Here is a 27,923-nt window from a genome sequence, read left to right on the forward strand (position 1 = left end):
CAGGAAGGCTAGAGAGGAAGAGGTTACAATAATCAAGATGACAAGGGACTGACTGAGCGTTTCCCTGTAGGCACAGAGAGGGAAAGGAACAAACTTTTCAGATGTTTTTCAGGATTTGGACACAGCCTGCATGTGTAGGACATGGGCGAGGGAGCAGCTGAAGAAGGTTACTAGGGTATGGGCATGAGTGACAGGAAGGAGTATCTGTCCAAGGGGAAGCGGCGAAGGAAGATGAGCAGTTCAGTTTCTGGCCATGTTCAGCTAGCAGATGGCAAGACGGCCAGGAAGCCCTGTGAAGACACAAGCTCACATGTAGGGTTGGATGGAAGGAGACACGGCGAGAGCAGCTACGCGGATTTACACATCAGCAGCGAAGAGATGGTAAATGAATGTAGGCGAACAGAAGAGAGGGTGTCAAGTGAGAGACAGAGGAAGGCCCCAGGACTCCCACAACTGAGGGGAGAGGAAGGGTAGGGGTTAGGCTAACCCAGTGAAAGACATGTTGGGAATGGTCAGAGAGGTGACAGGAAATCCAGGAGGTGACAGCAATGGGGGGAGGAGGGGAACATACATAGGAACAGGATCAATGCATCCTCTTTTGCACTGTATTCAGCCCCCGAAACAGCAAGGGGAGAGGAGAGGCTAAGGGCGGATTTTGCTATTGTTTTATCTACGTCTAAATAGCTAAAAATAGCTTTCACAGGGTTTGAAATCTTTAATTAAAACCAAGTCTTGATGTGCAGCAAATCCCCCCTGATGTGCAGCAGAGCTCGCTCCTTCCATGGAAAGGCCTGCTTGGTACGTTCCAGTACGGCCTGCCACGTGCGATTCCCCATTCCTTCTGGACTGTATCAGTCCCGCTGGAGACAGCTGACAGGCTCACTGTGCCTTGGAGACTCAGCTGCTACCGTGCCTTATTTCTGGTCTGTAAATTCTCACCTTCCTTCACTTGCCCTGGCCTGGATTTCACGCTTTATAGAATTACTTCTCCACACACCAGGAATGGAGCTTGGAAGGAAAATTTACCCCTTTCCTGCTTCGGCTTCTCTCTCCTCCTCTCTCCCCGAAACGCCGAGAACTCCCTCCTCCTCCATCTTCAAGTGCAAAGATTTAGCTAATTTCTTCCATGAATAGAATATAAGTAGCCATAGCAACATCAGCCTGCCAACCTTACCACCTCGTATATCTCCATGTCCCCATCACCCTTTTTTTGTTCACCATCTCCTCCACTTCTTCTGGAAATCAGCGAGGCATCATCTCTGGCTTCCAGCCTATTCCCTCTCCGTGTACATCCTGCTTGCTAGTCTTGCCCTTTACAGCTCTCCAGTAATCAGCCATTCACTGCTCACTAGCCCACTGTGTCTTCCCTGATATTCTGAAGACCAATATCCACACTCTCATCTCAGAAATTCTCCCTACATCTTCCCTTTTTCAGATACGGACCCACATCAACCTCCCCTTTCCCAGCAAAATCTTGGCGGTCACCCACCTAAGCAACCCCTCTCATAACAGCACCTGAGACCATCTCCAGATGGGCTTCTTTCCCTTTCACAGCGCTGTGAAGCCTGGCTCACTCCTCTCCTTATCCTTCTGAGCCCCAGTGGTCCCTGTGATGTTAAAAACCGTTTCCTCCTTCCCAAATGTCGGGTACAGTTTTCTGGATTCTTGGTGCTCTGTCGTCGTGGTTCCAACCCCTTATCCCCTGGGGTCTCAGAACGCCAACATCCTAATCCTTGTCAAAAACAGCAGGCCGGCCCTTGCAGACTGAGTGCTAGCTCCAGACACGCCTGCCGCGATTGTGCCAAAAACACCACGTCAATTCTCTCAACTGAAGGGAGAAATTAAAGCAAATGATACTTTCAGCGGTCAACTAACCTTTCCTTAGCAACTCCCCACAGACACCAAACCAGCCCACACCCATGAACACGGCTGCCCAACCCTTCTACTGCTTTTCCCTGCACAGGCACAAAGGGGACATTTCTGCGTGCTGTTGGGATCCCCAAGACACCCTCTCCAGGAAGTTTAGTCTTTAGGTTCCCTCAGAAAAGACACCACCAGGCAATTCTTGCTCCTTTAGCCGGGCCATGGGCCCACAGGTACTCGGAGCCACCCTCATCACCTACCTCCTGGTTTGCGTCTGTGGGTACTTCCTACACTCAGATACAGTCACATCTGGCTGTTTATCGAACATTCTTCTAATGCCACTCTGCCTGCGTGGCCATATTTCCCCCCATTTGCATAGTCTCCCCCCTCCCCCCCCAAATGACATGGATGGCAGTCTTTTTAAACTTCTCCAGTGCTACGGCATTCCAGAGAGGCCCATGGAAGGAGACAGTGGGAGAACTCTGCTGCGCTGGATACTTTATTCAGTAATGGGCATTTCACATCAAGCAGGGACAGTGAAGCTGAGGCAGCCTCAAGAAATACAGGACATTTGCTACCAGGATGGTCAGTGACCAGCTTAATTTAAAGTATGGCTACGCTCCCCCCCCAGACCCCAGAAGTTCTGCCCGTGTGGCAATTCTCCATCTGTCATCGGAAATTCTTAGTGTCCCAGAACAACTCTCTGAAACTTGGACGCCTCAGTTTGTCTCTGTCTAACCATTGGGGCTCCCCTTCACAGTGACCAGAACCCCGTTGTGTTTTGGGTGGAGAGGGGACCCTTCAGCTGAGGCTGGTTCCGGGGTGGGGTGGGAAAGGGTCTGGTTCCTGCCTGCTCTGCTAGTGATCGTGCCAGGCTTATGGAGTGCAAACATTGGCATCCATGTCCTAGCACCTCGGTGCAAGGGACAAACAAAGCAGAGGCTTCAGCACAACATGTCAGCGCAGCCTTAGATGGACGTACTGGGAATTTCGAAATGCTTCTCTCCCCTGGGAAGCCTGGAGCATCAATGTGAAGGGGAGGGGAGGGGCTTCTGGCACTTAGTTCCTCTAGCCACTGCAGCTCAGTGATGCTGCCTGACAGGATAATGTTGCTCTCTGCCTTTCTTTCCTTTCTCTAGGAAAGGGTTAGTGCTGATTCCTCTGCTCACCCACGCCCGGCCCCACTTGCCATTCCCAGTGTGCTGGCAGGCAGAGCGGGGAGGGAGGAGGAAAAACAGAACAATTAAGGAACAAGAGAGAGAAAGAGAGATGGTGAATGAAAAAGTGGAGGAGAAAAAAGGACCGAATTAATAAGAGGAAAAGAGATGACTGGGGGATCTGAGAGAAGAGAAGGAAGAGAGCTAGAAAAGGAGGGGGAGTTAGGGATAAAAAGAAAAAGAAAAGAGAGAAAGGAGTGAGAAACCTATCTGAGCCCTCATGCCCTTCCTGGAATCGGGCATAGGGGCTTCTCGATTGCCGGCACAAGGCAATTTGTGGGGGGAGGAGGGGAAAAAGCCAGGCCATGAGAGGAGGGAGGTGGTGTGTGTTAATGTTTCTGATTATACGGTGTGCTTTTGTGCAAGGCAGCATGTGTGGGCACATAATGTATGCCTTTGTGTGGTGCATACAGTCCATGTGTTTATAGGCGGTAAATGAACATGTACCATATGGGAGTGAATACTGTATGCGTGAACACCTCTTGTGTGTGTCACAGTATACTGCATGCCTGCAAGCATCTGAGCAGATACTGTGCACACGTGCCTGCTTGCATGTGAGGAAGAGAGAACAGGTTGCAACGGAGGAGGAGAGAGGTGCAGAGCCCACAGCGAAGCGAGCGGGTCCCTCCTCTCACAGTGCGGTCCCCCAGCCCCCTCTTCCTCCTCCAGCTCTGTCTGCACATTCCTTTTCATCTCAGGTTTGGAAGTGGTTCCAGGAACATTTATGCCATTTAAAGGGACAGGCCTATGTAAGAGCAGGCTTGGCTTTATCCCTAGTGCGCCACAGTGCCATGATGTTTGTTCCACATTCCCTCCAGAACAATTACCTTTAGCATTTGCAGCCCCCATCACACTCCCACTTGATCATGAAAGCCCTTTCAGCCTCACAGAGCCAATCCCCTTTACTGCTGGACCAGCCAGGCACAGCTGTTTCTACTTGCCCACCTTTTGTCCCTCTGCCTGTCCACAACTGGACAGTGAAGAACATTGATTCCTAAGGCTCAGACATCTTGCACCTTCCTAGCAGAATGGGAACATTGCCGAGGCATTTGCTGCACACCTTTATTCAGTGCATACATTTGCTACACACCAGGGAGCAATTCTGCCTTCTCTGATACAGTCTGTGTTCATACCACACACACACACACACACACACGCACACACACATCATATGATACATGCAGAGCCTTGCTAGGCACATGTAACCTCGCACACCGGCAAAGCATCACTCCATCTATACCTTGCGTCGCTGGGAGATGGTTTTGCTTTTTTCCCCTTAGCAATGGTAGAACCTCATAAAGCATTCTCCAATCTGCAGACATTCAAGCCAAACCAACCTCTAACGCTCAGTGGTAGCATCACAAAGAGAAAATGACTCCTGTTCTACCATTGCAAAACATGAAGGATCCCTGCATCTGAAAGCATGGCCCCTTCTGCCCAACCCAGCTCGGCTGATGGCACTGATCAAACGGACATTTCTCTCTCTCTGTCACCGTTTGCAATCATCTTAACAGGACCCTGGGCCATCCCAGCACCCGTCTCTGCCAGGGTTGGGGGCGGGGAGGAGAAATGAAGGAATAACAGGCACTGGCTGCTTTGACATCCCTGCACCTATCTCGCCTCTCGAGCTCCATGCATTGGATGGAGCTATAGCACTGAAGGGATGGAGCCAGCTTACCAGGAGCCAGCAGGAAAGCTAGATACAGATTTAGGTGAAGAAACAGATGGAAAGAAACCATCCTCCTAGGAGGACATTTGGCTTTGGGGCACTTTCTGTAAACACTCCTCTGGGAGTTTCATTTCAGAACCAGATTATTTCAGACACACACACGGATTCAGCCAGTAACCAAGAAGGACATAGAGGGGAAAGAACAGGATTTGGAGGGGAGCTAGTTTCCAAATGATTATTGTTGTCGGTTCATGTATAGCTCTTAAAACGATAATTAGAAGAATCAATAAAAAGTCCAACGTCAGGTTTGAAGCTAATGAGTGAGAGAAGCAGTGAGACAGAGGTAAATGCTGACTTACATTAAAGCAAGGTAAATTGTTTCTCAGCCTGGGTCCAGCCTCCATTTTACGGCTTTGCAAACAGACTCCATCCATTTTCTAAGCTGGCTGATGGGTTCAAAATAAGAATGGTCTCTCCATGTAGAAAAGATGAGAGAGACAGCCCGGAATTGCTCCTTAAGGAGACCAGTAATCAGATGGGAAGAAATAAAGGCAGTGAAATGGGGCAGAAAGCACACAGCATGCCAGAGACCAGAAGAGGGTTATATAATTATCCATGGGGATGGAGAGCTAGGAATAACGAGTGGGGAACAGGCTCCCAAGCCCAATGGAAGGTGGGAAACTAGTTTGGTGAGTGCTGGCAGTTGGCACCAACAGGCTCAGAGACTGCCCTGCGGGCAGTATGCCTGGTGCCTTGCACACAAGGTCTGATGGGACACTTCACATCAGCGAGACTTCCGGCAACGGCATCCCAAACAGTGAGAACCTGGGTGGGGGCCAATGACCACCGGGACTTGGGCCAGGCAGAAGTCAGACAGGCCTTAGCGGCTAAGGCCTCAGGAGCCTGTTCCTAGCCCAGAGCAGAACGAGAGACGAGCGCGCACAGCCCCGATGCTGGCCTGGAGAGTCCTGGCCCGTCCAGCCAACCCCAAAAGCCAAGCAGTGCCGAAATGTGCTACAGGACACCACCTTCCTGCTAACACGTGCCTCTTTTCGAATGACTTACCCACATTCTGTAGAATCCAGGGGTCCTTCCAGCCACCTGCCCCATCCACAGGTACCTCAACCCCCCCCCCATTTACTCTAGACACACGGAGGATGCCTGGGGAGTGGTAACAAGCCCTGTAATAAAAGCCCCCCCCCCCACTGGCCGTGGGGAGCCAACCCGTGTCCCATACCTGTTCATACCAGTCGCGGTTCGAACATGTGCATTCTGGCCACCAGTTTGTGCTGTTCCCGTTCATCTTGGGGGTGCTCTTCCCCTGCCCCTGCTTCAGGGGAGCAGGGACATTGTCCCGGGAGGTGGGGATGAGTTTGCTCTTACTCCTAGAGGTGGGGGTGGCTCCCCCCTGGGATGGCAGGGTCTGCGAGCCGTAGCCCCCGTAGCCGTACTGCTCATGCTGCCACTCGCCGTAGGATGGAGGCTCCATGCGACGCAGGGCCGCCATCCGCGTCACTTCATAGCACTCTGGGCACTTACAACAGTGATGGTGCTTGTGCATATTTGCTTTCATAATATACACACAACCAAGAACAAAAGGGAAAAAAGGCAAGAGATGGAGAAAGGGACCCCCCTCCCCGAGCAGAAAATGCGTCCGCCTCCTCTCCCGCCACGCACCTCCTCCCCCTCTTGTAGTCAGAGATGGTCCAGAGTCTTCTGTACAAAAACCAGAATTATAAATCTATTATCTCCAAAGGATAGCCACACAATAAAAAGGGTTTCTGTTGTTCTGCATTGCCGGCCATTCAGGTGCGAGCATGTCAGCCTGCCCCTCAGGCCCTGGAGAGCTGCTGGCGTGGGGGGCTCGGTGCGATCAGCTCTCTGCCTTGCTTCATTGATCTGCTTTGCTGCTTCCCCCGTGAGGGTCCGTGGCAGAGCAGTCTCTGGCCCTGGCAGCCGTGTGCGCAGTCAGGCTCCCTCAGTGGGTATGTGCAGGGGGTGGGGAGAAGGCGGCTTGCTTCACCTGCAGGGCTTGGGCTGGAGGATTCTGCTGTTTCTGGTCCCTGGACGAGAAGGGAGAAGGCGAGAGCATCTATCTCCAGCCTCCCCGTTCTCCCGGCCCTCAGCCAATCACTGCACAGGGCAGCATCAGCAGCGGCAGTGAGAATGTTAAACAGCAGGCCCTTAAAGACACAGCTGCCTCATTCCTACCCCTGGAGCCTGCTGCACCATTCAGCCCCCTCATGGAGCCAGCTGCCAAGCACAGTGCTGGGAAATAAGGGGCAAAAACCCATCCCGGCTGAAATGACTCAGTCAGAAATCCCACAAAATCCCCAGGCCCACAGAAGTTACCGGTGGAAAAGGCTCAGGAGCTTGCGAAGAGAAGCAAGGGATATTCTTGTCATTCTACAGCCCACACAGACAATACCCTTTTGATCTGGCATTTGGGTGTCACCCAAATGCCATGTACAGTGGTCACCTTTCAGAACTGGAGTTAAAATAGCCACATATAAAGTGCCCTCACTACTTGCAATGCTCCCGGTACACAGGACAGGGAACAGCCAGGGAATATTGAATGCATTGAAGCAATAGTAATTATCTAAAGCAAAACTGGAAGGTGTATCAGGGTAACCACTGCACCGTAAATCCAGATTCTACATGAAAACAAACTCAGGCGGCCTTTTCCCTTGCGACAGGGAATTCCCAGGGAAGGCTGTCTGCTCATTTGCTTTCCAAACAGCAAGAGGCCTATCGCTCTGTACCCCATGTGCTGCAACACCTAGGCACAATGGAGGGAAACTAAGAACAGAGGGAAATCGTTAAATCCTTATGTTCTTGCTGTTGAGCCCTCTACCATTAGCTGGGAATGAGACATCCCCCCCCCCCCCCCGTTTTTTCCTCTTTTAGCATAAGCAGGGCGGAGAACACGTTTTCAGTGGGTAGACTCAGTGCTGGGATCACAGGTAGCACAGGCAGATGCTGTGGACTACCTTCCACAACACAACTCTGCAAACACATTTCAGTCTTGACATGGAGCCCGCCTTCCCAGTGCAGTCCTGTCCCCATCCCCACATGCAAACTTCAGCCTTGGGCCCCACACGGCACTACCAGGAATCTGAGTCCGGACCTGCAGCTCCTACTGTTATTCCAGGGCTCCCTACAGGCAGCTCCGCTGACACCCTTCAGTCCCACTCTGCTGCCGCCTCTATTCCAGTCCACATGCACACTATAACTCTCTCCTGTGCCAGCCCCCACCCTGCTATTACAGACCTAGAGCAGAGATGGACAGTCCTGCTGATTTGTGCAGTGGTTTTGTGATATGCACAAATTGGGGTCAGGATGAGACTCAATTCAAGGTCACCATAGGAGGGAAAAAGCAGCTTGGGCAGGCAGAGGGCAGTTCTCTGTGCAGATTCCTAGGTTCCAAGGCCAGAAGGGATCACCGGGATCACCCAGTCTGAGCTCCTGAGAAACACAGGCCATAGAACTGCCCCAGGGTAATTCCGAGAGCAGAGCTGTTAGAAAAACCTCCCATCTTGATTTAAACATTGCCCGTGATGGAGACTGTTCCAATGGTTAATTACCCTGACTATTAAAAATGGACACCTTATTTCTAGTGTGAAATTGTCCAGCTTCACCTTCAGCCAGGGATCATGTTAAACCTTTCTCTGCTACGCTGAGGAGCCCAGAATTCAGTATTTGTTCCCCACGCAGGTACTTACAGATGACCCCTGGAATACAGGTCACCTCTGTACTAGGAAGAAAGTGAAAAATTGGAAGGAGTTCAGAGAAGAGCCACTAAAATGATTGGGGGCTGTGCTGCGAGGGACAGTCACAGGAATCTGTTTAGTTAGGTCACGCTCCTGCTAAGGGGGAAACTGAAAACAGCCTGTAAGTATCTGAAGGGCGTAATCCACACCCCGGTGGGAGAGGAATTGTTTAGAGCAGGCGCATGCAGCTAGGAGCAATGGGATGAAAACAGAGTCTAGAACCTAGATAACCAGATTAGACGCCAACGAACAGTGAAAACATGAAAGACCAAGACAAATGCCCTGACACTGAAGCCTGTGGGACTGTCTCCTGCTGGAAGAAGGGAGGAACCACCACTCAGGATATTTAAAACTAGACTGGCTAAGGCCCTGAAGACTGCTGAGGAGAACAGTCCTGCCCCAGCTCCCTGGGCCTGGACTAGACAGAGCCTAGGTGTGATCATTTCTGTGCTAGGATTCTATACAATGAAAGAGTCGCTGGGACTAGCTCAGTGTACCTCCAGGTTCCAAACCCAAGCGGAGATGGAGATACTAAGAGCACGAGAAATTCCCACTTAGTACGCAGCTTCCCTCGGGATGCTCAGTGTGAGAGAAGGGTGAATAACTAATACACCTTTCTTCCCTGGCAGGGAGCTGCGCCCACCCAGCAGACAAAGCTCGGCACCACTGCCATTGGGTGTTAAGAGATGCTGAGAAATCCAAATGGCTCAATTTGTACCCACTTTAATCCCCACCTCCCACACTCCTGTGGGACACATCACTGCTGCTCCTTGATTGCAGATAGTGCTGGTCCCTGGAGCATCCACAGTCCTGCTGCTGCTCACGTTGTGTCTTCTCTTGACTCCGGCTGCAGGCATTCCGAGGCAGGGACTGTCTCTTGCTAGGTGTTTGTACATCAACTAGTACCAGGGGTCCTGATACTGACTGGGGTTTCTGGCTGGCCGTGCAACACAAATGAATAATACGGACGGCACTGGCTGCTCTGCCTGGTTTCCAGCTGTTAAACTGCAACAAAGAGCTAAAAATACAGAAATATTTTCCTAATGTCATTTCCCCCGTGAGCAATTGCTGGAGACGCTACAAGGATGTTATGCGATCGCAGCAGGAGGGGAGATGGACACCAACGCGCTCTTGATTAAGATGTGGTGCACACAGGGACCTCAAGGACCAACCCCAGGCCCCAGCTGAGAGGTGTGAGGCCCCCACTGTATGTCGCTGACGTGGGGCTGAGCAGTAGAATGAAGTTTCCAGTCATCTGCAGAGCCCCTCACTTGTTTAGCCCCAAGGGGCCGTGGCACAGGTTCCTAGGGGGCTCGTGTGTGTTTAGGTTAAAATGACACACGCTACCAAGTTATGAACATTCGTAATGCCACCTCTGCCCCACAGGCTTTTCGAGAGAGCCCAGCCCCATCCAAGTCAGCACAAACAGAAGCCAAATACAATTCCAAGCCTAGGAAAGCCCGAAGTTCTCTGGAAACCAGCACATAAGTCAGCTCTTCTGGTTTAATAATGGCTGTTGTGTCTGCCAGCCCTGCAAGGGGTGTCACAGACATACCCTTAACCCTGGAGTGGGGTTCCTCATTCCATACCAGGATTCACGGAAAGAGACAGTCTAAGCGGTTAGGCTAATTGTGCGCTGAGTGAAAGGAAATCCTTTTACAGGCAACACATGATTAGATTGTGGAACACACTGCCACAGGATGTTGTTGAGGCCAAGAATCTAGTAAATCAAAGAGGGATTGGACATGGATATGGATAAGAATATCCAGAATTATAACTAGTGAAGAAAGATGGGGGCTAAGGTTTGGGATGGATATAAAACTTCAAGCTTCAGGGTTTAAACCAACCCCTAATTTTTACGGATTAGGATGCAACCTTCCTGGGGGGCGGATTATCCCCCATCTGCCAGTTGCAGATTTTCTTGCATTGTTTTCTGAGGCATCTGGTGCTGACCACAGTAGGACACCGGATACTGAAGTAGATGGACCCCAGCTCTGATCCTGTCTGGCAATCGCTATGCGACGCTGCACCTCTTTAGCAGCCGACGTGCCAGGGCCAGGAGTAGCAGAGTGAAACGAGATGGAAGGGGCAGGAGCCTTGTGCGGAGGCTGGCAAGGGCATTAAAGAAACTGGTGCTCTCCCTTCTGCTTGAGAGGATTCTCACGCTTACGGCACCAAGCAGTGAAACAAGTCGTGAGCTGGAGGGACAGCCAGCAGCAACTCCAGAACGAAGCAGAAGTCCTGTCTCATCCAGCTAGTTACACCACCATTTGGACTGGGTAAACTTTCCTCAGATATACCTCACTCACACATCACCAGGAGATTCTTCATGGATATTGTAAAATACTGACAGTGAATTGTTGCTCCAAAACCAAAGGTTAGTCCCCCCCCAAGCAGCAGGGTGATAATGCTGGGGCGGGAGATGAACGAGCCTGACTTGATGCTAGCAGGGCAATGAGGAGGCCCATTTCATTTACTAGTCTGTGTATATTAGAGAGTTCTTTCTAGGGGGTGGGGTGACATCGGACCTGGAGGTCCACCTCATGGAGGGACTGGACTGATCTTAAAGGAAGGAACATTAAAATCACACTTGGGGGAAATCCACTGCTTTATACAAAGAGCTGCCTCCTCTCGTTGGCTGGGGCTGTCCCAGGCACCTTCTCCTGCTAGCGTTATTTGTATTTTGGTAATGGTTTCCTCTTTCCTGCTCCTCAGCCCTGCACTGAAGTCAGACATGCATATGTGACATGACAGTCTAACTAGAAAGGACTGGGGGGGGGGGGAGGGGCAATGGCCAAGGCGGAGGATTATAACAGAGGAACTTTGGTAACAAGTGAGTGTGTTAGGAATAATCAAGAGAAGCATTAGGATCTCTGTTTTCCATCAGCAGATTTGAACATGGCCTCCTAGAAAAGGTGTTTCTCTTCACTAGCATCCAGGCTTCCACACTGCCCGCTCCATCTCCATGGAACTCCTCAGACATGATAGCCATGTGGCATCCTCGGGTAGAATCCTCTCCATGCCAGGTCTCCAGTGCGGATACCACTCCCCTTAACACAACTTTCCTTCCCTCAAAGGCTAGAAAACTTGGAGGCATCCATGACCCAAACCTCCGTTTTCCTCCCACACCTCCCTTATCTGTAAGCTACTTATCACCATTACTGAATGGCCAGAATACATCCTAACCTTGCATCCTCCTCTTCTGAAACTCTTACTGGTGCTTTTGTCACTCACTCCCTGTCTCATGTTTTGTAATCTCCAAATCCCCGCACATCTGCTCTAATACCCCGGCACCGTAATCTCTGCACAATTTGTTGCTTATTTCCTGCTTTTCTACAGTTAGCTGCATCTGTCTCCTGCTGGTCTCATTGCTCAAAAGATTCATATCCATTGCAAAGGACTTGCACTGCTCTTTACCAGTTGCCCTCATTTTTTCATGGCAGCCAGTCTCATCCACACAGGTAAGCTATGCACAATAAAAGGGCTGCAAACATCTGTCTCAGCAACACTTTGCACAGAGTAGAAAATACTCCCCAACTCTTACAGAAAACAGATCACACAATAATAGCTCTTTGCACACCCGGATCTCAAAGCACTTTGCAAACATCAATCAATCTTCACAACACCTTCAGCAAAGTGATCCTGGTTTTCACCCAAAGAAACTTCAGCAGAGAAGCGAGGTGACTTAGCCAAGGTTGTACAGCAATCTGATGGCAGGGCAAGGACTATAACGTTGGGGTCCTGATCCCCACAGCTCTTCGACCCAGCCATATCCCCGTGCTCCATCAAAGGCCGGTGGCAACAATCTTGTCTCATTCACTCACACCATGAAAAATAAAACTTGTTTAAAAAGCAGAATAATCCTAATAAAAAGGTGACTGGATTCTTCAACAGGGAGCCGCTGGTGAGAGCAGCACAGGGACAATGTGTTCTCGGAGGTCAGAATTGCCTGGCTGGGCGGGTGGGACTCCTGAAGAGAGGACTTGGAGGTAGAATACTTGCCCATAATAACAACGCTGCAGCCCCTCAGGGTGTGTCTACACTGCAACTGGCTGTAGGCCCGACAGTCCAAGCTGCAATGTCCACACTGCTCTTTTTATTACACTAGCTCCAGCTCTGCTAGCATGAGTCTGTCTCCCTGGGTTGGGAGGCTCGCTCCCAGCTGCTGTGTAGACGTACCCTCAGCGGTGGGACAGGAGTGTGTGGGGAACAGCATCAAACACTGCAGAAAGACTAAGCAAGGAAAATGCGGACGGCTTCCCTTTGTCTCTGGGCAGGAGGAAGTCACCCCCAGAGCAATGCATGCTGCTTCTTTCTGTACTGTGCCCAGGCCTGATGCCTGACTGAGAGGGATCCAGAACATTGACAGCTAACACGTGCCACTGGAGAGACTGGCTTTTGCAAGCTCCTTGATTAGCTGCTCCAGGAAACGGAGGCAACACTGGGCTGCAGGCCGCAATGTCTGTCGAACGTAGTGACGGTTTCTCTAGGATTGGTTGGACTTTGGCTTGTTTTACAGTGTGCAGCAGATTCCCCTTGTCGCAGATGCTGACAGTCGTTGGTAGCTGGGCCCCCAGGGCTTCTGTGCTCCTTTGCCACCCAGGAAAGACAGGGATCAGAGTCGGATGAGGTGGCCTGATGGCTGTCAGTGCTTCTGTGGGAATGGGCTGAGTTCTTTGAACAAGAGTCTTGTGTTCTTTGGTCCTGCTATGGGCTCTTGTGATATTTGGAGCCTACAAGGCCCTCCTGGAAATGGGCGATCTCTGTGAAAGAAGATGACAATTGCGTGCAGCGGGAAGTACTGTGTTCTAGAACTGAGTGGGGACAATCTGGGTTTACTCTTCTGGGATAAACCTTTGGACAGTTTTACCCTGGGTGTATCTCTGTTAGCCGCAACATCCTAGAGCACAAAAACAACGAGGAATCCAGTGGCACCTTAAAGACTAACCGATTTATTTGATTGATAAATAAATCGGTTAGTCTTTAAGGTGCCACCGGACTCCTCGTTATTTTTGTGGCTACAGACTGACACGGCTCCCCCGATACTTGCAACCTAGAGCAGGTGCGAAAGCCCAGCATCCGAGGGCTAGACACTCTGATATCTCCCACATACTCTCCAGCCACAGAGAAGGGAGGAATCCGAGACAGCGGAGTCTGCAGCCATTAGCCCAACAGATGGGGGCACAAGGAGGTAAAGTTTCTAGTGAGACTAGGTGGAAAGCGAGGGAGTGGGAGAGGAGGTAATGCAATGGTCTGAATGCTGGGCTCCTCGTGCCGACTCCCTAGAACGACAGTCTCCCAACTCAGCAAGGTTGATTCACAATTTACTGGGTGTGGGTTGTTCAGCTGAGACCTTCCCTACCAAGATGCTGTCTGCTCTGCAGGGACGTTAAAGAGCCCAGATTGTGGGGGGAAAAGACAAACGGGATCAAGGCTAGCGTGACATGGGTGAGAGGTGCACATGACAAGGTCGGAAGAGGCAAGAACAATAAATGTTAAATGCCGAGCTTGGGTTTCCCCACAGCAACCACGGAGTAATTCATGCGGGGCTAAGTACAAGGGGGCATAATAAGAAACTGGACACCCCGGGAACTGGTTGCACACAGCACCCCAAGGTGCTACTGCCAAACAGATTACTCCTCCCCAAGCCAAAACCACCTTCATTTTATGGGACGATTCCTGACGTGTTACCCACAGCCATTGGGCCAGTTCCTACAGCCTTTACTCCCAAGAGTCAACGGGTGATGCTCCGCACTAAGCACCTACAGTTCATTTGTGCGACAAAAATAAGGCAAACCAAATATACACTGCAGTTGTGATCACAGGAGGAGGGGGATTGATGCATTATCCTCTTTGCCGGGGGGCCCAGCTGCAGACTCCACAACACAGTCCTGTAAAGGAGACCTCAGACCCACTTAATAGTCACTTGCTTGGGGCTCTATTTTTTGCTACAATATCATGAGACCCCCCCCCAGGGCCCCATTCCCTAGGGTCCCAGGACAGGGGCTCCTGCTACAATCCTTGGAAAAAAAAGCAATTTAGATAAACAAACAACAAGAAAGGAAACCATAGCAACTACCCTGCAGAGAAATTCCCTCTTCCAGCTATCTGGACCAGAGTCCTTCCCTGGAGCCAGTCTCTGTGACTTGCCTAGGCTCTTTTCCACAGCAGGTCAGCAAGCTATATGCTCCCTGAGGGGTTCATTGGCAGAGTAACTAGAGACCCCTGCCAAGTCAATCCAATTGTTTAACCCCTGTGGATGCTGCATACCTCACTGCAAGGGACATAGGGGTAATACGTTTTCTCTCCAGAGACCTGTTGGGGGCAGGGTGCTACCAACAGAGAAGGGATCTCTCATCCCACATGGCCACTAAACCCTGTCGCATTGCACAGAAGTCATAAAAAACCCCTCATGGCTTGGTACAGTTTGCCATGAGAGCAGGCTCTGCCAGCAGGTCTGGAGTGAGCTCGCAGCACTGTGAGATTGCTGCCTATTCTGAGACCCCCTTCCTCAGGGAGTGTGTCACGGCAATACCTAACTGGAATGTGGGGAGAGAAAGACGTGGCCTGGACCTTTCCTCAGAATTTCCAGGGGCTTGCATGGTTATTAGTAGCTAAAGTATCTTTCTACCCTGAACAAGGACTGCCAATGAAATCATTTAGCATCTCCCCTTAACATCCGATCAAATATGCTCAATTTACAAGTCAAATGACGTTTATTTCTGACTGCAGCGCCACAAGCACCCCCAGAGCTCTCAGAATCAGGCTGGATTTTTCCCTCCTCCTCCTCCGTAATAAAGGTTCTGCAGGACAAATGTTTCCTTCAATGACACTTGTGCAAACCTATTGGCTTCCAGTGAAGTTGCACAAGTGTAGCTGATGAGAACTTAGTAAGAAGAGGAACTCTGTGTTACTTCAAAAGCTTCTCTCTTTCGCCAACAGCATTTGGTCCAATGAAAGATGTTACCTCACCCATCTTGTCTCTCAGATCTTGGGAAGCAATTCGGTTGATGACACACAAGCAGGAACAGAACTTGGCCCCCTCTCTGTACCTGCACTGGTTCTGTCGTGCCAACAGAAAGAAAAAGAAGGGCATACTAATTTTTCTCACTAAAGCCAGCAGCATCTCTGCTACCAACATATGTGGGCATGAGAAAACAGCTCTGCATCAATCTGGTACTAGTCAGTATCTTCATTAATGACTTCGATAATGGAGTGGAGAGTATGCTTATGCAATCTGCAGATGACACCTTGCTGGGAGGAGTTGCAGGCACTTTGGAGGACAGGATTGGAATTCAAAACCACCTGGACAATTTGGAGAAATGGTCTGAATTCAGCAAGATGAAATTCAGTAAACACATGTAAAATACTTCACTTGAAAAATCAAATGCACAACTACACAACGGGGAATAATTGGCTAAGTGGCAATACTGCTGAAAAGGGTCAGCGGGTGACAGTGGATCACAAATTGAATGAGTCAACAATGTGATGCAGCTGCGAAAAAAGCGAGTATCATCCTGTGTGTAGTAACAGGAGTGTTGTTTGCAAGACGCAGGAGGCAGCTGTCCTGCTCTGCTCGGCACTGGACTCAGCTGGAGTTGTGTGTCCAACTCTGGGCAGCGCAGTTTAGGAAAGATGTGGACAAACTGAAGAGAGTCCAGAGAAGAGGTACAAAAATGATAAAAGGTTAAAGAAAACCTGAGGAAAGGTTTAAAAGAAAGGTTGGGGAAGGATAGCTCAGTGGTTTGAGCATTGGCCTGCTAAACCCAGTGTTGTGAGTTCAATCCTTGAGGGGGCCACTTAGGGATCTGGGGCTAAATCAGTACTTGGTCCAGCTAGTGAAGGCAGGGGCTGGACACAATGACTTTTCAAGGTCCCTTCCAGTTCTAGGAGATAGGATATCTCCATTATTTTATTTATAAGAACTGGGCAAGTTTAGTCTCGGGGTCCCTTCCAGCCCGACATTGCTATGGTTGTATGTGTCATGGGAGCAGCTTTGTTAACACAGGAGCCCATTTCTGCATAGTCACATTTCAGAACAGACCTGCACTTTAAGCACCAATGACATTGTCAGTGTCATACAAGACACTCGGATAACACAAGCCCTTACTCCAAAAGGGTGACGTTAACACGACTGGATCATTGCATTACAGTGTTGTCAACACTCAGGATTTTTTCACGAGTCTCATGATATTTGGTGTTTTTCTTAAAGGCCCAGTGCCTGGGGTCATAATTACATGAGAATCTCAATTTCATTACAAAAAAAGGGAAGTTTCCAGCCCCCACTGCAGATAAAAGCTTGAAAACATGACCCAAGTGCAGCCTCAAGGCTCAAAAGCCAGAAAACAAAGAAAAAGATCTATTTTTAAGATCTCATGATTTTGAAGCAAATCTCATAATTTTTGGTCCTGACTATTGATTTTTGAATTGGTGATGCTGCATTCAGTGCTCCGTTTCCTTTCGCCCAATCCTCACTAATCCCATGCAGGTATCAGACACGTTCACACATTCAGCCTTAGCAGGAATTGACAACAGAAGTAACAACGGGGCTTTGAATACATAGAAAATATTGTGACAAACAGAGCTGCTAATTTTCAGACTTCAGTAACTTAATCATTCCCAGTTTGGGAGGGGAACTTGGGAGATGGTCTCTAAGGTCCCTTATTGTATCTCCTCCTACCTGACCAGTCAGTTCTTTCAGCCAAAGCAAGCAGCTCCCTCTGGGACACGCCAGCGCTAAGCCTGACTCAGCAAGCTCACCTAAGAGCCAGAGGCCTGAGCCCAAAAAACCCACTGAAATCAAGAGAAAGATTCACACTGATCTCAGTGGGATTTGCCCCCTGGTCCCAGTGCCTGAGTTACGCTGCCTCTGAAGCAGTCCCCAGTCAGACCAATCAGTTCCTGGGCTCACAGGAACTGAGCTCTGTGGCAAAACCACCCTAAAATAGGGGAAAAAATACCAAACGGGCAGAGTCCCCTTTCAGGTCTTCCTGCCTGCAGCAAAGTTGGCCATTTCCAAGCAAGCGCTCCCAACGGCCGGTCTGAGAGCAGCTGCCAGTTAGGATCTGTATGGAGCTGCAATCCACAACTGGTTTCATGGGGTTTAACTATTGCTGCTCTAATTCCCACTGGCAGGTTCCTGGGCCTGGGCCTGCGGTGTGTGCTCAGCACGACCAAGCCAGAGACCTGGACTGACAGGGCTTGGAAGCAGGCAGGTGCAGCGCATACCCAGCCTCTGAGGAGGGGGCAACTTCTGCCAGCTGCTCTAGAAGCCTGGATGACAAAGGAATCCCCTCTGACCCTCCTCCACAGAAGGGAGGTTGCAGCTTGTAGGGCCCTGAGGGAGGAGGGGAGTTGTCTGCAGATAAGAGAAAACAGGTAAAAGCTCCCTGTAGGGCACAAAAGGAGAACAGGATATGGAGGCTGCCAAGTTGCACACCAACGGACCATCCTGTGAGGTGCAGAGTGCCTTCACCTCCCACTCAGCACACCGCAGAAGCAGGCCCCACCTCCCACCCAAGGCAATTTGAAATGGCCACGACACAAAAAACTGGAGAGAATCTGGGTTTAAAACCAAAACATCAGCTGAGCCTTAACGATCACTGGGCAGGGGCTGTGTTATCACATCCCAGCCTGGAAAATATCCCTGCTGAGACAGGGAACAATACCTCTGAACAGGCCAGCCTGGAAAGGTGACTGGATAACCAGAAACCCTGGGTGCTGCTGGACTGATTGAAATACATTGCTCATTATTTGTTTACTGCCACTTTTCCTGGCCTCTCAGCCTGGTGAAATTCTGATACTGTTTGTCCCTGCAGCAGCTAATAAACTATCTGAAGTTTATTGATTAAGAATCTTCCAAACGATTCTGTTGAATGGACTCAGGCCTCCTTACTGGATTGGAACTACATAAAAGTGCTGTCACTGGGAGCCTTGGGGACCCAACAGGAAGGGAGGGGCAGGAGTCTCATGTTTCACAGACTGGGGTGGAAAGTTAGGATGTTCCTTCAGCCACCCTCCCCTTTTCTGTCCCCTTTAAACAAGACCGTAATGCAGGAAATTTCTGAATGGCTGCCCCCTCCTTCAGCCTGCCTGCTAGTTGCTCAGCCAATCAGGTGGCATGCTGAAGCTGCAGCAGCCAGTTCATTTGTCTCTCTTAAAGGTACACTGTGCTTATCAACCATTTCAGTTCCTCTGTCCTCAAAGACAAGGACAGATGGGTTGTTTGGACATAAATTCTCTGTTTTTCTATTACACTAGAGTTCTGATGAGATTCAAACATGTGGCCATCACTGAAATAAGTTTAAGGGTCCCCAGGCAGTCTAACCGATGCTAAACTATGGATTGCTTCAATAACCAAAGGTCTCTGGAAAAGAGAGAGAACGTTTACAGCGTAAATCACATGTTCTTATTCTTCGGGCATCGTCCATTCCCCGGGAAGAAGCAGAGGGTTCCAATTCCCAGCAACAGCAAACCTTTAAACCTTCTCAAGTGTAACCTCCCTCCCCATAAATTATCAGCAAGGCTTAAAAACAGGACCTTGAGCACCAAAACTCACAGGCTTCTCCTACCTGAAGAATAACCGAATTAGCTGGTAACAATAGCAGGCTGTTATCCTCTGTGTGGAACAGCTACCAGAAGGGAACACAATACATCTCTTACACGTTACAGAAGCACAAGAGACAGCTGCACAAATTCTCACTGCCGAAAATAAAATGAGATCCAACTTGGGAAAATTCACCTGACGTGTGGAGAATGAATAAGAAGCAAACATACCACCTGAGGGAGAAAGGAGGGGTGCAGGGAAGAGCCTGCACTGCTTCTGGGAAGCACCACGTAGCGCTGTGACAAGTCGTCCGGGTAACTAAATGTCAGGGAAGTTAAACCTAAAAAGATCATTTATTCCAAGAAGCTGCATGCCAGGAATCCAGTTCTTTTTGCCAGACTTTCAATCGCTGGAATAATTTTTTTTTTTTTTTTTTTTTAGGTGCAATGCTCTTGCCTACATACTGTACCCACACCAGCAAAACCAGAACATTACATGGTGGCAAAAGCATGACAGTGACTGGGTGGCAGTTGGGGGGACAGCACAAAAGACCTACATTTGCAAGGTGATTTGACACTGTGTTATTATATGCAAATACATGGCCAGGAAAGCAACAGTCCCCTTCTAGGTAGCTCTGGTCTGACTTCAGCATTCAACTATGAAAATACCAGTTTGACCTCAATCTCACACCTGTGCTCAACCCCAACTCAAATCTCTCCACTGGCTCCCAAACCAAATGCAAGCCCTCAAAGCCTTCCACTAGTTAGCCCTCTCCTCAGTTCTTTCATCCTGCTCATTCCCTCTTTGCTCAGCTAACGTCTCTGTCTGACTATGTGCTTTATCCCCACCCCTTCCTTTATGAAGTACCCTGCACCTAGAACCCCCTCCCTGGCCATCTGCCATTCCTCATTCCCCTCCTCTAAGTCCTTTCCAAACTCACTCACACAAGGAAGCTTATAGTCTTCTCTATATTTCAATTAAAAACAATCTCAACCTACGTAACCCCTCAATTCTCTCCCAAGTGACCTTGGCCGTCATCCTCTCCCACACCCCCTCCCATGTCATCATCTCCTGTTGATCTTTTCTTCATGTAGGCGGTGAACGGTTTGGGACGGGGAATCCACAATCCATTTGACTAGTTATTTGTATTAAGAAGTTTCAGCCAAGACTGTGGCTGTGTCACTGTGCTCAGCACTGTACAAACAATAAGAGCCCCAGAGAGCTTAGAGACTAAATAAACCAGATAGACAAAGAGTCAGACGGGAAACTGAGGCACAGAGCAGCAAAGTGACTTGCCCAAGTTTATACAGCAAGTCAGTGACAAAGCTGGGATTACAACCCAAGCGTCCCTCATTCTAGTCCTGTGCCCTCTTGACTGGACCACACTGCCTCTGATAATCTATTGGCTCCTTTTTTGTTGCTTTACAAAGTGCTATTCACATCTACGGTTCTGTGTAATTAATAACTGTAGGTGGGATTTTCAAAAATGCCCAAGTGATTTAAGGGCAATTATCCTTAATGGGACTGTGCTCCTAAGTCACTTAGTGCAATTCTGGGCACCTGAAAACTGAAAAGATGTTAACAAATTGTAGGGAGTTCAAAGACAATCCACAAGAATAATCAGGAAGCTGGAGGGACTTGTTTTACGGAGAGGATTAAAAGAGCGAAATCTGTCTGTCTTGGCTATGAAACGACTGCAGAGGTGGGGAACGTGGTAACATTCTGCATATATTTAAAGAATGTAGACACAGCCCCTCCTGTGGTAATTACTACACAAATGCCTCCTGCCATCCAATCCATCAAGTAGAATTGGGCACTGCCTCAGAGGAGGCTGTCCGTGCCCTTCCCTGCCCAAAGCAGGGCACAGATGAAAACTGAGGAGTTTATCTACACTGGGATTTTTGCACCAGTGCAGCGCACTGATGTAGCTGTTTGGGTACAAACACCAGTCTAAACCCACCCCGTAGATGTCACGTTTTTTCATTGCAGTGCATTTGCACTGAAAGTCTGCATCAGTGCAGCAACATTATTGCTAACAACCCCAGTGAAGACATGACCTAAGGAAAAAGTTTTAGGAAAGAAAAGTGGTCTTCGAAAGAAGGATCAAAGAGTCGTTTGAATTTATGAGCGAGTCAAGGCCATTTCCAACCCTGCACTCATCCGTCACTCTCAATCCCCTTCAAGCAGGTTCCTCTAAGACACGTCTGCAAAGGCCGGGGATAAGGATCTCTCAGCACAACTCAATACTGATCCTCCAAATCTTAAAGACTGAACACCTTCGTGAGCAGTTATTCTAGCTGCTCTGTTTAGAATAGCACTGGGATTGCCTCTGCAACTAGCATCCTGATTTCCACACAGCCCAGCTCCATTAAAATGCAGGGATGTTCCCCCTGCTCCACCATTCCAGACCGAAAGCCACTGGGCTGCCAGACTCTGCATTCAAGTGTGGGTTGTTCTTTTACAAATGGAGTTTGTTTTGCAGTAATACACCCAGGAGATTTGTCCTTCCATGCCCGAGATCTTAGCGAGGTTGCAGACAGAAGCATGGGCCCGCCCTTCCATTTGGGTAGGGGAGAGGGTGCAGCTGCAGGCAGCCAGGTTTCCGCTCTGGGCACTCTGGTAAAGGAATTTTGTTCCACAATAGAAAGAACTACCACATAACAAAAAGTAATGGCCCACTTTGCACACCTGACCAGGCCTGGCCTGCATGGGGAGCTCCGGACTGAGAGGTTTGGAGAGAGACCAGGACTGGAATAGCAAAGGGTTGGGGGATAAGATCTCAGAGGCGTGAGGGGGAGCCCAGGTGGAGGACAGCAAAAGGCAGAGAGTCTGGGCAGGGCGAAGCAGCAGCAATTGTCTCGTCAGTCCCAAGCCCTTAATTTTAACACAAACTAAAACGTACAGAATCTCCACGAGCTCCCGAACAACCCCTGGTTTCCTGCCCAGCTGCACCAGGCAAAGGCGGCACAGGACCACGCCATGACGCTGCGTGAGAAACACCAGGGGGAGGGGCACAGCGGTGCAGGATGCGCTGCTGTAGCTGAATGTGCAAACAATGCACAGGCTGCAGCTGGTCCCAAATGGGGCTGCCTGCCTCCTCCACAGCTCAGGCCACTGTGAAAACAGCCAGTCTGTCAGCCGGTCCCTGTCCTGGCCCCGAGTCCACCAGTGACGCCAGTTCAAGGCCTTGGTCCTCATCTTCAGAACAGAACTGGATTAATTCCCAGCTGAATTAAGGAGCGAATGTAGACAGATGAGCCACCTGACAGCTGAGCTGCTCTGGGAGAGCGCAGACCCCAGCACGGAGCACCGGGGGGCTGGACGCAGCGTTCTGGGCCCCGGGGATGTGGCTTCAGAGAGACCCTGCAGAGGAGATGGGATGAATCCAGAGTCTGGATGGCCCCAGGGACCACTGAGAAACCTACAACTTTGAACAGGCCTTTCCGCCACCACAGGAGTCACATGCACACCCCCTCCGCCTGGCCCTTAACACTGACACCCCCCTCCTGCCCCCTCCCCGATACCCCCCGACGCTCACCCTGACACCCTCTCCTGCCCTTAACACTGACACCCCTCCTGCCCCTCTCCCCGATACCCCTCCTGCTCTTAACACTGACCCCCCCTTACCCTAATGCCCCCTCCTGCTCCTCCCCTAACACTGACACCCCCCCTTGCCCCTCACATCCCCTCCTGCTCCTAACCCTGACACACCTTTTCTACCTGTCTTCCCCACGACAAAATAAAATAAACCCCCAAAACAACAAAATTAGATCTGAAACTAACAATCAAATGAACCAACCAAGCAACCAATAAATAACCCTTCCTCAGGCAGAGTTTTTATACTTGGAAATGGAGAAGTGCCAGAGAATCCAAGAATCCACTAGGGACTTCACTATTGCTACTGATTTTACATGGACGGTGCTCAGATACTGTGGTGATGGGCAGCAGTAGGTGATTAGATTAGATTAATCTACTGACTTTTTCTACTCTCTATTGAAGCCGTTTACACATCTCCCTTGCCTTCTTGTTCATCCCTGGGGTAGGATTAGTGAGAGTCTCTAGTAAAACTGGAGCCAGTCAACCCCCAAATGTCCAGGGAAGTGAGAGTTCCCACGGACACATTCAGTGCTGAAATCCCCTCGAACAGCAGCAGCCTCTGGACAAGGCAGATTAGACACCAAGCCTGTTGCAATTGTGATATGAAGCCGTTGGAATAATCCAGACTTGCAGCAAAGACACAATATTTACTGGAACCCCAATGGTTCTGGCTTCTGAGCTTGTGCTCGCTACTGAAAAGCACAAACTGCTGATGAGCTTCTAAATTCCAGCGGCTGGAACTGATTGACCCCAGCAAGAGCTGCTATCCCGGCCCCTGGGCAGTGGGTCACTGCTTTCCTTCTCTTCCTACTCAGCCATGGGCAATAGCTGCTCGGCATTTCTAAAAATAAACACGGGGGAACAGGGAGGACTTACTCTCCCTCTGGTGCTCCGGGTGCCTCTCTGCTCACCTCTTTATTATTAGCAATTCCTAGGTTCTTTGATGTCACAAGGCTGGTGCTGGCACTGATCAGCTGACAGCCTCCAAATAAGGCAGCAGGAAGTTCATTCTGTAATGACAGCTTCAGCCTGGCCAACGGCAGGAGCCATCCTTTGACAAGGCTACGCATCTCACTCAGCGGGGAAATGCACGAACAGCAGAGCACATGCAACACAGCCATGCGGTGATGCATTGTGGGGCTTGTATCCTTTGCCAGCAGCCTGACTGGACTTTCCCGTGTATCAGGCCATTTCTGTAGCAAACGACTTTATTGATAGGTATTAAAATCTCAGAAGCAGGGACCCTGGGCCCTTGTTTGGTTAGTAAGCAGCTGCTTCATGTTCACCTGCTAATTCCTTCTCCGTTTTGTTCTGGAGGGCCAGAAAAATGGGGATTTCTATTCCCTCCCTCCCATCACCTCGCATGAGTTACATATTCAGAGCGGCATGATGGATGTTGGTTATACAACAGCCCTTTCTGTAGAGCACGACAGGTCAGAACATCTAACTGTTTGCAGGCCAGACCGGAGCCCCCCAAACACACCCAGTTGTTTGATCGTGGGAGTATGTGGCAACAAGAGCCTACAGCCATGTGGCTTGCACCCACTCCTGCCCAGGAGCAAGCTTCAGGTGGGACCGCTAACGGTTTGAGTGCAGAGAAATCAGAGCGTGGGGCAAATCGCTCAAATACAAGAGGCAATAAAGACAAGGAGTCACCAGCACTGCCACACAACCCAGCTTCTTGCTTTAAATCCCCTTTCAGTGCCCTGCAGGTTCCTATTTTCAGCTCTGGGACTGAGCCCCGTGGCTCTGAGCAGGGGGGGATGAGAGAGGCTGGCTGCACAGTGAGAAGCTCCAGGCTCCTAGGGGTTGAATGCACTGCCCCGGCAGCACACCTGGACTAGGCGGCCTGAGGGTGGACGCGGGACACTGGACCAATGAACTAAAGCCAAGAGGTTACACGTGCTGCTAGTCCCCACGGCCTCTCACAACCAGCGGAGCTGCACACCTTGCTTTGCTTTACTTGCGGCTGTTTTCTATTTAAAGACACCTCAGGAGGAGCGTTAGTGTATCTGTCCCTAGTGCCAGTCAGTACCTAAGTGCAAGGGAGGGGAAGAGACACGTCAAGGCAGGTCCCTGATTAGGAGAAGGGGTTTTCCCTAATTTATGAGGCCATCAGGCCTCCCTCTCACACAGCCATGTGCACTGTGCTGAACGCCGCAATACACCACAGCCAGTGCCTGCTCCCAGGGAGCCGAGAGGATATGCAGTTACAAACACTGTGCTCATTTCTTAGTACACGTTTGCTTTTACAGCAATTTCCCCACGGTTTTGCACCTGATAAAATACTGGCCCGTTCTGAAAGGGGGACAGTTTGCCCTCAGCTCTGCTGACACAGGGAAAACTGCTCCTGCCATTACCCCTGCTGGGCCCAGAGCAAGCTACTGCGTAACTCCCAGGTCTGTGCTTTGCATTCAGCAATGCCCTTGCTCGCCCACATACTGTCAATAAGGCAGGATCTCCACACTCGGAGGTTTCCTATTTATAGGATGCATATAGAATCAGCAGATGTTACAGCTGCCCAACCCAAACTGGGCAGGCTGACAATTTCAGAGCACTCAGGAAATGTGCTCTCTGAAATAGTCTCTCTGTGCCCCTCTTGTTAAGACGGGCCGTTGCTCACTAAGGACAGTCCTAGAGTGGTAGCAGCACAGATCTAGGACATCAAACTGGCTGGAAGGGCTGGAGCCAACACCTCCTGACCGTGTGCTCAGAGCAGAGGACTGTGGGAGGGGATGGACCACAGTGGCAGGCCCACAGAGATGAGGTCTGAGTCGGTTCAGAGTCACATGGGAAACAGAGATGTATGGCTGGGGGAGAGCACCGTTTGCCTGGTGATGCCGCGTGTCTGCTCATCAGCGTTATTGTTCCTGTTTAATTTTATCTCCACAGCTGCCTGCACTCTGCTCCCTGGACGGGAGGGGGGAAAAGAGCAGCTTTTAGGAAGGGATGAAACATCAGTGCAGGCCCAAATCAGAGCAAAAATGGTCATGAGTAGGAATGGAGCCTGGGGAGCCAATATGCTTACAGGAGTAAGCCCCCCGTGTGCATGTGCTTACACCAGGATACAAATGTTTATCCCACCATCCCTTATTCCTGTAAACCGAGGAGACTCACCACTGCGGCGCCTCCTACTGGCTGTCTTGGGAATTAGCTCTGCGCCCTCTTCTGGTGGTGTCTCGCCCGCCGTCACCTCTGCTCCGGGACCCAGGTCACTCCCAGGAACTGTGGCATCCTCTTCATGACACTGCCCTCTGCTCTCGTGGGGCATGCTGCTCCCTCAGGTGGATGCAGATATAAACCCTGCTAGGCCCCAGCAACCCCCCCTTCAGAAGCCGCAGCGGCTCTTTCAGTGGGCCCCTCATTTTAGGACAGAGCGAACCAACCATCTAGCTCTGACTTCCTCCTCCCCACTCTCAGTGGGCTTCTGTGAAAGGCAGCAGGAGATCCTGAGGTCTGGGATCCCCAATTGCTGATGAAGCAGCTCTCAGCATCTCCAGCTCCAGCAAGTCTCACAACCAGCTCTCTCCCCCAGGGTGAATTTCACTCCCTCATCCTCCTGCTGCCCAGTCCCTCCACAGACTGAGATCCAGCTGGAGTGAGTCATCACTCCTCTTCACTCTTACTAACAGGAGCAGTTTCCCTTGCTCCCTGTCCCTTCCACCTCTGCAGTAGAGGAGGCGGCCATGTGGCTCAGGCACTGGGAATGCAAGAATCATCCAGAACGAGCCCAAAGCAGATGGAGATTTTCACCTCTAGGTCCCTGCTTCACATTCAGCTACAGTCTGCAGCCACCAAAGGGTTGGTTTGTTTTTTACTATCCAGCAAGGGGCTCCTGCATGCAGTGAGCTGGTAGATCTCTTCTTCCAGGTGGAACAAGATGTTCCACATCAGAGCTTGGCCCTGTATCGGTAGCCCCAGGCAGACTGAATTCCATCTCCCCTGGAGTAGGAGTGAGGAATACTGGTGAGGGGCTGGGCACGTGGAAAGCCTGTACTGCCTGTGGCAAATGTCCTGGGGGAATAAATTCAGGGCTTCAGACTCCAGGACTGGCAATCAAAAGCAGATTCCTATATTACACACCAGTCCCAATCCAACGCCCTGGCCCATCACATGGCTCTCTTCTACTGAGAAGGGACCGCCGGCTAGCCTGGAAAGCAGTGACTCTGATAAGGGCTTGGGGCATAGTGGGTAATGAACGGAACATGAGCCCCCATTGCAATGAGAGCTACTGTGAGCCTCGGATGTATAAGAAGGAAATACTGCGTACCAGCGGGGAGGTGGTATTACCACTGCAGATGGCATTAGTGAGGCCATTAGTGCATACTGTGCCTAGCTCTGGTGTCTACATGTCAAAATGATGTTGAAAAACTGGAAAGGTCTGAAAAAAACGACAAGAAAGGATTCAGGGCTGGAAAACCTGCCTTGGAGTGAGAGTCTAAAGAAGCGCAGTCCATTTCGTTTAACAGAGAAAGAGCTAAGAAAGGGCTTGGTCAGTCTATAAATATCGACGTGGGGAGAAGATCTCGGAGGGCTCTTTAATCGCACCACCAAAGGCGGAACAAGATCTAATGGCTGGAGCACGTTTTTAACAGTGAGGTAATTAACCATTGGACCAACTTCCCGAGGGAGGGGTGGATTGAAGTATTGAAATGAGGATCACTGCCTCGTTTGAAAGATCTGCTCTAGCTCAGCCAGCAGTTATGAGCGTGATGCAGGAATCACTTAATGAAATTCTCCAGCTTGTGCAATGCGTGAGATCAGACTCCTGGTCCCTCCTGACTCGCTAACGGATTCCTCGTCAGTCAGCAGGCTGGCAGGACTTTGCCCCCCAAAGATTTCTTTGTCTAATTGATAGTTTAAACTGATGGAAAACGAGCGTGAATCAGTCAATTGCCAGGAGAAGATCCAGGGAGAGCTACTGCTCTCCTCTGTGCAGGCTCCTTCGCCAGCATCCTCATCCGCTGCCTGAGGTGTGCTATTAATGAGACATCTGCAGGGATTACACTGGATCATTCATAGCAGACAGGCTCGGAAGGGGAAGTGACACAGAACTGTTGGGAAGGGACCAGAGGAACCAGAATAGAACAGTGGCTGACAGGATGTAAAATGGGGGATTCAAAAAGAGGGGATCAGAAAATCCAGGCTGCATGGGGAGTGGAAAACAACTCTACAGCACTGCCAGGACCTCCTCCGCTCCTCACACTGCAACTTCAGCCACAAACACTGACTGAGCCAGAACGGAGACTCTCCGACGTTTC

The 27,923-nt window shown here is 50.3% G+C and overlaps 1 protein-coding gene across 7 annotated transcripts in view; it reads right to left on the bottom strand.

Moving 5' to 3' along the window:
* The window catches only part of DLG3 (discs large MAGUK scaffold protein 3), a 171,881-nt gene that overhangs the window by 112,212 nt on the left and 31,746 nt on the right, over positions 1 to 27,923 (bottom strand). Inside the window, exon 1 of one of the 7 annotated variants that reach the window (XM_034782717.1) lies at positions 5,987 to 6,481. The exons of 4 other annotated variants lie outside the window; for them this stretch is intronic. In XM_034782717.1, the coding sequence (XP_034638608.1) occupies positions 5,987 to 6,322 (336 nt within the window). In that variant the 5' untranslated portion in view covers positions 6,323 to 6,481. Of the gene's footprint in view, positions 1 to 5,986; positions 6,482 to 27,923 lie in introns of those variants that run through there. 2 more of the 7 variants (XM_034782718.1, XM_034782716.1) reach the window with 2 other exon arrangements.

The sequence above is a fragment of the Trachemys scripta genome, chromosome 9 (genome assembly GCF_013100865.1).
Source record: "Trachemys scripta elegans isolate TJP31775 chromosome 9, CAS_Tse_1.0, whole genome shotgun sequence".
NCBI classification, from domain to species: Eukaryota; Metazoa; Chordata; order Testudines; family Emydidae; genus Trachemys; species Trachemys scripta.